This window comes from Alexandromys fortis, unplaced genomic scaffold (assembly GCF_014885135.2).
Source record: "Alexandromys fortis isolate MF-2015 unplaced genomic scaffold, M_Fortis_MF-2015_v1.1 scaffold_5, whole genome shotgun sequence".
Taxonomy (NCBI): Eukaryota; Metazoa; Chordata; class Mammalia; order Rodentia; family Cricetidae; genus Alexandromys; species Alexandromys fortis.
Genome location: NW_026067924.1, coordinates 10,398,066 through 10,408,150, shown reverse-complemented (window position 1 = coordinate 10,408,150; position 10,085 = coordinate 10,398,066). Strand labels below are relative to the sequence as shown.

At 47.5% G+C, this 10,085-nt stretch overlaps 1 protein-coding gene across 2 annotated transcripts in view; it reads left to right on the top strand.

Moving 5' to 3' along the window:
- Positions 1–341: 341 nt before the first annotated feature.
- Positions 342–10,085, top strand: part of Dusp22 (dual specificity phosphatase 22) — a 52,246-nt gene continuing 42,502 nt past the window's right edge. For both annotated transcript variants that reach the window (XM_050142546.1, XM_050142547.1), the window contains exons 1-2: positions 342–508; positions 7,951–7,984. In XM_050142546.1, the coding sequence (XP_049998503.1) occupies positions 488–508; positions 7,951–7,984 (55 nt within the window). In that variant the 5' untranslated portion in view covers positions 342–487. The remainder of the gene's footprint in view (positions 509–7,950; positions 7,985–10,085) is intronic.

Sequence of the window (10,085 nt, the reverse complement as noted above, 5' to 3'; positions counted from 1 at the left end):
CGGTCTGGGCTGGGTGGGGCAGGGCCACAGGAATCCCCACCCGCCTAAAACTGTCGGCTCAGAAAACCCAGACAGGGGAGCCCCTGAGTCCAGGCTCCGTTTAGCACCTGATTCACCCAGGGAGTCAAGGCACCGCATGCTGCCGGTAATAGGCATCAGGGAGCCCCAGGGGAAAACGTCTTTGGGGACGTGGGGACCCCCCCTACCGTAGCTACCGCCTCCACACACATCCCTCCCCGTCGCTCCCCCCCCCCACACCCCATACCGCGCGCGCGTGCGCGAACTGCGGGTTTAGGTGCGCGTGCGCGCTGGGAGTCCGGCCGCGGGGGCGAGGACCGGTCTCCCCGACCTGCCGGGCAGCCATGCGGTGTCTCCGGCGGAGCGCGCTGCGAGCGCCGCCCTGGCGCCGCCTCCCGCCGCCCCGCCCGACCGCCCGGCCGCGCGCCTTCTCCTCCCGCGAGCGCAGAGCGGCGAGCGCGGCACAGCCATGGGGAGTGGGATGAGCCAGGTAACGTCCGGGCCCGGCCGCCCCTTCCCTCTGCGGCTTCAGCAGCCAGGCCCGGCTCTGCACCGTCTGCCCTTTGAGAGCCCAGCCCCGTGCTGGATGTGGTCTGTCCCCCCCACCCCCCTTGAGACCGGGTCCCTTGACGCCTGCCACCCACAGCCTTGGCGAATCAGGCCAGATGGGCGGTTTCTGTAATTTCCTCTTCTCTTCCCCAGATTTGTGTGCGCGTGCACAGAAAAGCCGCTCTGGTGGGGAAGTTCACGGAAATCCTAGAACTGACCTGGCTTTCAGTGTCTGGAGTACTTGACCCCAGGTTGTGGGGCTTCCGTAGGGCAACCTGTTGGCTGGCTGTTGTGCACACTGGGCCTTTTAGAAAGTCTTTCCTTGACCCTGTTGCAGCGCAAACCCTCTGAAACGGTGTCTTCACCCCCATGCTCCAGGTTGAGGATGGTCTGGCGGAGACAGCCCTCTGGGGTCTGTTTGTGCCAACCTCAAGATTAGGAACTTGCTGGTTTAAAGGGAAATCTTACTATGAGTGTAGATGCCCGGGACTAAGACAAGCACATCTGTATAAGGATTTTAAATATTTCTGGGTTTGGTGAGCTTCTGGCCTTGTGTTCCACCTCCAACCCCCACCTCGTCTCCATGTTTATGGGCACTAATGGTGTGGATTGCTTTTTCCTTTCTCTTCCCTTCCTCATCCCCCTTTCTTTTTTGTCTCTGCTATGGGATGAGGGACACTGCAGTGGTTTAGTTATCTCCATGAGAATGAATGTTGAGGCAGGGATCCAAGACAGGGAACTGAATGAACATGCCCTTGGTGGAATCTTCCACGCTCCTTGTTTCTTCGCACAGTCTCCGTGCTTTTGCGTGTTGTAGACACCGAGGTATTTTGGTGGCTAGGATTTAGTTCACTTAAAATTTCTTTTGCCAGTGATCGAATTTGAAACAAGCTCCCCCTCTTGGATATATGCTTGCATTATGTTCCCATTAGCGCAGGGATCCCGCAGCACTGAGCCTTCCCGCTTTTAAAATCAGACCAGCAGAGACATCAGTCTGGGCTTGGAGGATCTGTTTGTTTTCCCACTAATCGTGGCTGTGCCTCAGCTTTCCTTTGGTATTTCTAGTTTGTTCCAGAATTCGCTGCTCCTTTCTGCATTTGGTTTCTAGTATTTTATACTATAATTGAAAGAATAGATTTAAATGTGCAAACGATCACCTAAGGAATATTAATTTCACTTTCTCAGTAAAAGTGGTAATATTCATATCCACATTGTGCTGTTTACCTTCCAAAGGAATGGATTTCTTGGCTATTTTATTATCATAACTGTCTTGTGCAGAAACAATTTCCAGTGTAGAGATGGAAAACGATAAACGCACAGAGAGATTTAGATGCTCCAGTGCTCCAGCACAGACTGACTATGTACTGTATATGGGCCAGGTGTAGTGCTTTTGGGGACAGAGGGAGGAAGCCAGTGCAAATGACAGAGAAGTCCTTCTCAGTGTAGGCCACCGCTTGTCCAGTAGAAATATAACTTGAGCCAGATATATCATTTAAAATTCTCTAATAAAATTTCTTTGAAATGTAAAGCAGATGGTGATTACCTTAAGAACATTATTAAACTGAGTATATTTAAAGCACTTTAACGTGTAACCTATAAGTAAAATTATTCTTCCAATACATTTTTTTTTCCTGCCGTGCCTTAAATTCTCACTAGGTAATTGCTGCACTTGAAATGCTCAGGTCGCTGGCTAATGACCACTGCGTGACACAGATTGCCGTGTCTCTGTTCCTGGCTGTGACTGTGTGGTGGAGCGGGGAGGGATAGCTCCAAAGGTGGAGAAATAAAGGCTCTAAAGATAATTTCCAGAGTGTGGGGAAAGTAGGTGTCAATGTAAACAATACCTTCAGCCCGGTAAAAGATCCCTGCTAGAGTAAAAATACTTCATCTGAAATAGAATTACCCAAATTACAAGGCAAGGCAGTGGCGGAGTAAATTGTTGGATGCTGGTGACCAAGATCTTTTTCTTCCATGTATTGCTGTCTGACTTTAGACAGGGTTCCCTTGTTTTCCCTAGCTGGGAAGAGAAGAAAAGAACAGTTTGTTTCCAGAATCAGCAGAAGGTGCTAACAGTGGAGATGTGATTCTAAGAACATAAGTAAAATGATGATGCCTTGGAATTTAAGAGTGTCGCTTAGAGGGTGTTTACGTGAGGTTCTTGGGGCAGAGTTCTTCATCACATACAAATTGGTCATCTTTGGCAAAGAATTACGGACTAAACAATGCACACTCCACTCTGACCCCTTGGGCTAGCAGTTTTTACCCTCTGCCCTCACGGTAGATCTTCTCTGTTTCCTTGCTGTTACTCAGAGGATGAAAGGGACATGGCCCGTGTCTTCTGTCCAGTTACAGATGGGAGAAAAGAGCAACAGAGAGCAGGCAGTGGAGCCATTCTTTTTGAGTTCATCTCATGTGCCTGTACTTTACATGCTCTAAGGAAGCTGCTTGCCCTCTTGGTGTGGATTGGGAAGGGAGATTTGGAGAGTCTAGATAAGACAATACATTGTGATGCAAGAGGTGGTAGGACTGGGTTTGGATCCCTGTTCCCATGGATTAGAGGAGAAGAGAGTTCTCTTTCCCTTGACCAAGGCTGCCAGTTTGTCTCAAGTAAATCCTAAAATCTCTTTAAAAAAAAAAGTCAGAAAAGAAGACCCCCATACATTAAGATTCATTGCAAAACAATGTCACTCTCTTCCTTCATGTTTGACTTTGATAAAGGAGGCGTTAAAGGCAAGCAGCTCCAGCTGCCTTTTTTTTTTTTTTTTCTGACTTTTTTGTCTAAGTCCCCATAGATGTTCTGAGCCGGCCAGGATAGCAGTCTGTGCTGCCTGGGTTTTTTTAGCAGTGCTTTGTTGCCGTGGGGTAGCTTGCTTGTTCTTCAGCAGCTGGGTGATGTGATGCTGCTCATTCCGTGCCTGTCTTTCACACGAGGCACACAAAGCTTAAGGAACCAGGGGCAGGAGAGATGACTCACTACACAGGCATGAGGATCCAGGTTTGATTCTCAGCCCCTGTCCCAAAAGCCAGGCATGGTGACATGTGTTTAGAACCCCATCCCTAGGAAGGGGGAGACAGCAGGATCTCTGGGGCTTGATGTTCAGCCCCAACTCACTAAGTTGTGATCCTGTCCAAAAAAACAAGTGTAGAGTAATTATTGATTAAGTTTAAATGAGCCACTTTTTCCCTCTATATATACACATGCTCACATACCCCCCACATGTGTGTTCATGCTCACAAATACACATACATGTACACAGAAGGAACTGGCTGATTTACCCACCTGATGAGTGGCAGAGCCTGCACTCAGAACTGGTTGGTCGGGCTCACAACCACAGAGCAGAGGGCCTCATGGCATGACTGAGGGACCAGCCTACTAAATGTTTCTGGTAATAGTGGGGCTAACTAAGCACACTGTTGTATGTACATGTCTTTTTTTCCGTGAAGTCTCTGAAAGGCAGTTGACTCAGTTTTCTCAAGGGTTTGGACCAACATGTTTTTAAGAGGCAGGATCTATAAATAGACCTCTCTCCTCACTGTCTCTTCTTAGTTTTTAAATACTGCAATACATCATTAAAAACAAAATAAAGCCAAAACGCTACTCTCTTTATTAAGTTTGATATCACAGAGAGCGGCCCCACGTGCTTCTGTGTTCTCCTTTAGCTTGATCAGCCTAAGATAATGACAGGTGGGCAGAAGCTGTGCCATCGTAGGTCGGGTAGTGAAGATCCCCAGGCTCTGGCATCTTGTTCTCTAGGACCTGCCAGTATTGTTTAGCTCCTTAGCTTTCACCGGACTGGTCTGGTGGCCTCTTCCTCCTCCTGCGCCTTGCCTGGGGAGCGAGGGTATTGTCTTGACATTTCGTGGGAAGCCTGCTATGGCCTCTGTTGGTATTTTGCACGAGAAGTCCTCTTGGCAGGAATGTCAGAAAGCCTGACTTTCTCTTCCTGGATTCATAAATACTTTGAAAGCCCTTCAGTGGTTAGCACAACCCAGTCTCCATTTCCTCTAAAACGGGTAGAACAATGCCTCTCCAGTTACAATTCACATTCTTGGGAGAAGCAAAAGAGAATTTTAGGTGACATTTTTACAAACTGTAAACGTGTACGCGAGCCCTGTGGTTAGTGTTCTTGGGTTTGTCTGCTGCTGAGCACAGGGATGTGTCAGACTTGGATATGACTAATATCTTCTCTGTGAGAAAAGAGGAGTGAAGAAAGATTGCTGTTCCGAGGAGATATGTGTCCCCAAGTAGAGCAGGGTCCCTCGCCCACCACCTAGTTTACACTGGACTTGATATTTATGTGCTCTGCAAGAATCACAGTGACCTAAATGGCTTGTCAGGCCTCTACCAGTGGGTGGCATTTGCATCTTCCCCTACACTGGGACAGCCCCCAAATCTTGATGTATCTCCTGGGGTCAAACTTGTCCCGGTTGCCAACCTCAGGCCTAGTGTTCTTTGTGTTAGGTCCCCTGAGGCTCATTTGACCTGGGACTGGGAAGTTATCAGCAGTGGACCTAACTCTGCTGGAAGTACTGTTTCAGTGTGGGAAGGGACCGGAAGTCTCACATCTCTGTCCTGCTAAACACTGTTTCCACTGTCACCAGGTACCTTGGCTGTTGTTCATGCATCCATCCACCCACCATTTAAATTGTACAACACACACCTGCTGCTGCCAAGCCCCAGTGCTAGTCCCTGTAGTAGGGTAAAAAATACTGAACCCAGAAGACGTTCCCCTAGGCATTGGTTCTGTCATGGAGGACTCCAGTTTAGAAGGTTAACATATCTGGGGCTGGTGGTCGGGCATGGCACCCTAACAGTATGCCTTTCCTCTACCCCTGAAGCTTGTCCTCACTCATTTTCTCTCAGTCTGTTGTACTGGGCATTGAACGTAGGTCCTCACATATACTAGGCAAGTGCTCTACCACTGAGCTGCATCTCCAACCCTTTTTGATTTATTTTGACTCAGGACCTTGCTATGCCCAGGCTGGCCTTGAACTTGTGGTCCTCCTGCTCTAGCCTCCCAGGTAGCTGGAATCATAGGCATGTACTAACATGCCTGCTCTTTTCTGCTTTACATTACATTTTCATTTCATGTTTCACAGAACAGATGCTTGAGGTGGTGTTGTAAGAATACACGGGGCACACTTAGTTATGGTTTTTTTTATTGCTTCATAAATCTATGACCAAAGGACATTGAGAAGTCTGTGATATTTCACTCTTCATGGAATTCACCAGAGTTTTTTAGATGTCCTTGGATTTGAAACCCAGAAGTCCTTTTGACCCTGGAAGAATCCAGAAGCCATATCTACTCGAAATACAGCTTTTGAGCCAGCTGCTTGATCAGGAGTTTCTCTCTTACATCTTTTGGATGGGGTTCTCAGATTCTGTGGCATCTTCCATTATTTTCAACGAGCAGCTTCTTTATCCACACTTTCTGATGCCCTGTTCTAGCCGCTCTCTGGGCCCCCGAGCTTCTTCCATGCTGGCTGGCCAAGCCCTGCAGATGCTGCTGTCACTGGAAGCTACCCAAGCAAGGGAAAGCCTTTGACCACTGGCTAAGCCTGCTTTAGGCTTTGCCAACTATGACCTTTATGCCCCCTCTATCTTTGATTTGCTTCTTTCTACCCTATTGATGTTTATTTGCTTGTTTATCATTAAAGAAGTACTTCCTTATCTACCTATGACAAAAACAATCAGATTTAGGAAAAATGTAGTCAGCCCTTGGTATCTGTGGTTCCACATCCATAGATTAAATCAACTTTGGATTTTTTTTTAGATCCTCTATTTTTATTGTTTAAGGTTGATAGCTTTCCTTTCAATATTTTAAAAGTTAAATTATAATTACATCAGTTTCCCCTTCATTTTTTCCCTCCCTGCAACTCCTTTCATCCCACCCCCCTTATACTGTGTCAAAATCATGGCCTCTCTTTTTCTTTAGTTTTTATTGTTATGTGTGTCTGTATGCATTTGTGTGTGTGCACACATACACCTAAATATGTAAATACAACCTGCTCAGTCCACCTAATATTACAAACACACACACATATACACATATGAATGAATGATTTCATGGAGATTGAACAAAAAATTTCAAAATTCCAAATTTGTATTTGTACCAGCCTCTTTATAGCTTGTTAAACTCCACATAGCTTCCAGCAAGAAATGTAAATCTTGTAGCCTGACAGAAAGACCTATCAGGATCAAGCTCCTCCGTGTCCTAATCCTCAGTCCCATACTAATGGGTACCTTCCCAATCTCATCCACATCCCAGAAGGTGACTGTGATGTTCCATTAATACAGCTTCAAGGGCGTGAACGCTGGGTCCACTAATGAATCATAGCCGTTTTATAGATCCTTGCTATTTTCATAGCTTTCATTCCAGTACTGCATAGTAGGCCTGTGATGGTTGCTTCTATCCTGAGGATGTATAGCTTTCTTTTCAGTGTTGATTGTAAACGTCTGTATGGTTGAATTATGATAGTCCACATCCATTTGTTGGTCCATAGAATGTGTAACTCAGACAAAAAAAAAACCTCATTCTTTACTATTTGGTATCATATTCTTTAAAGACCAGAGACCCTGAGAAATGGGCCATGAAGGTGGAAAGGCTCTAGGCAGCCAAAAGCTGCCGGGGAATCTCAGCTTGGTCCAGCTCCACGGTGAACACGCATTATTATATTGTCTTATGACAGGAATGCTATGATGCCTGTTCTGCCCTGCTTCATAAAAATAGGGACCTTGAGAGGCTGACACTGAGGAGGCAGGGGACAGGAGGACTGTGTGGCTATAGCATTTGCATGTGTGCAGAACCAGCAAGCCAAGGGTAACTGGAAATTGCGGCAAGGAGGTCACTGGACATACTTTTATTTTCCAGAGCATTTTTGTAATTGGATTTCACTGTCTTTGCAAAAGACTGACGAGGATTTGCTTGGTACTTTGAAAGTCATTGGGTGTTTGTGAAAAGTACCTTCTCTATGTAGCATCTCAGCCCTTTGAAGCCTTCATGGGGGCATGGGAAGTTTTCTAGTGCCGCAGAGAAGCCGGCCTGCCGCGGCATTACTGAATGGGCTCACAGAACACTGTGGCACTGTTAGTGGCACTTGGCAGTGAGCACTGTGTACAAAGATCTTGAGCATTGAGCGCGTGTTTGCCAAGGCAGTGAGGGAGGTGCAACGGGGAGTGCTGTTTCTGAGTCATCCCAGCCCTAAGCTCAGGGAGCCAAAGGGAGCTGAAGTTACAGTCTGTTCTCAGGGAAGAGTGGGAACTGGGTATGGTAGGTGAGGGGCCCCAGGTCTGGCTGGGAAACTTTGTGAGAGCCTCACCTTTTTAGGCAGCAACACTGTCCACTTGGCGTCCTGTGACAGTCATGTCTGTGTCTCTTCCAGATCCTGCCTGGCCTGTTCATTGGCAACTTCAAAGGTGAGTGATTGCTTTGTGTTTTATTGTTGTTTTGTTTTATGGCGGCAAGTACACATATATCACAGAGAGTAGCACTGCAGCCATCTCCATGTCCAGGTCAGAAAGCTCTAAGTTTTTCACATGTGTAACTATCACAACCATCTATTTCCAGAACTTTCCCTTTTCCCAGATTGAAAATCTGAACCCCTAGCCCTTCAGGGTTGGGCATATGTGACTCTGGTTTGAGACGTCTGACGCTTGCCAGGTGATACCTTTCTGAAGGCGCCCAGGAAGACCTGATTTCAGACTTACAGGCTTTTAAAGTTAGTGAGCTACTGTGCACATGTGCACAGCCCACTGCCACAGTGGCTGTGGTTGTGAGTTTCCGTTTAGAATGCCCAGTGATTTGAGGTCAGAAAGTCCTGAAGGTCCACTGTCATCATGCAGCAAAACTGATGAAGGATTTCATGCATGCTCACGCCTGTGCTGAGCTTCGTGAGAGAGAGTGATCCAGAGTAGGGCAACTGCGCTGGCATCTTCTGAGGCAGCAGTGGGCAGGAGGTGCGGCAGGAGCGGCACCAGCCAAGCCTTGCTTCCCTCTCTTTAGGGACCTGCAGCCCACTGGGTCATGTGTGGTAGAGTGGTCCTCTTTATTCAAGTCTTACCACCAAACCACAATTTAAATGGTAATCTGTTCTAAAATGTACTTCATGGCTAATGAGAAATTTTAAGTTGATTATGGTCATAGTTGCACAACTCTAAATGTACTAAAGAACCACTGACATGTATGTATGAGTCTATGGTGTGTGAGTCATGCTTGTACTTGACCATAGCCAAAGGCTGAGATGCTGCTGTGTATTACAACACGATAAAACAAAATAACAGTTTAAAATAGTTCATTAAGTACGCTGTCCCTCAGTAGGGGCTGGCTTTAGGACCCTCACAGAAACCAAAAACCAAAGTCAAGTCCTTTATTTAAAGTAATACAGCACACTCCTAGAACCCCAGTTGTTGAGATGGGGACTAACCAGCCACAGGCCAGTCAGGATCCCCAAGGCCCTGGCTGATAGGAAGAAATCCATGCCCTACCTGATGCAGTTCTGCTGAAGTAGAGTCTAGCCATCAGGGGTCCTCAAACCCTGGCTGGTGGGAAAACATCCATGGGCCCCATTATGGTAAGCAGCTATGTAGTGGAGAAAGAGAGAAAGAGAGAGAGAGAGAGAGAGAGAGAGAGAGAGAGAGAGAGAGAGAGAGAGAAAGAGAAGAATGGTTCATGTGCTGTGGGAAGAGGCAGAAAGGAAGAAATGAAGATGGTGAGGGGTAAGTTGATGTTGGAGGTCATGGTGAAGGCCATGAGGAGTAGGCTGATGGGGAGGTCTGCTTGCCACCCAGGGCCATGGTGACGTCCGGACCAGGCTGCTGCCAAGGGCCATATCCAAAGCAACCAGGGTCAGTGCTGACATTCATGGCTCCTGTTGCCATCAAGGACCATGCTTATTCCAAGGGTCTGTGCTGCAACCTGGGGCTGTGTTAGGGTCCAGGGACCACACTGCTTCTGGGGCTGTGACAATCTGGATGGCCTTTGCTGCTGCTGCCTGGGGCCATGGTGGCAATCAGACCCAGGCTGCTTATAAGGACTGTGTCTATATGTCTGTGATCCTACTGCAGGCAAGGTCTGTGTTGAAGACTGTAGTCCATGTTGCCACCAAAGGCCACATGAAGGCTGGGGTCTAAGCCCCAACATGTGGCCTTGTTCATGTCCGGGGCCACGTTGGAGTGGCTGGGGCTACCACTGGGAGCTAGGATGTGAACCAGGCTGTACTGCTGCCTGGAACATGTCAGGGTATGTTGTTCAGCTTCAGCTGGGGTCTTTGTTGAAGTCTGTGACCCAGGTGGCCACTAGGGCTCACACAGAGGCCCAGGATCTTAGCCACAGCCTGTGGTTTTGTTGGACTGGGTGCAGCCAGGGACCATACAGATCTGGGTGGCCTGTTGTGCTGCCACCAGGGACCATGGCATCATCTGGGCCCAGGCTATTAGCCTAACAACTGTTGGATCATTGTAATTAAATCTATTTCTTAAAAAAAGAAAGTTAAATTAAAAGAAGAATAAAAACCCCCAT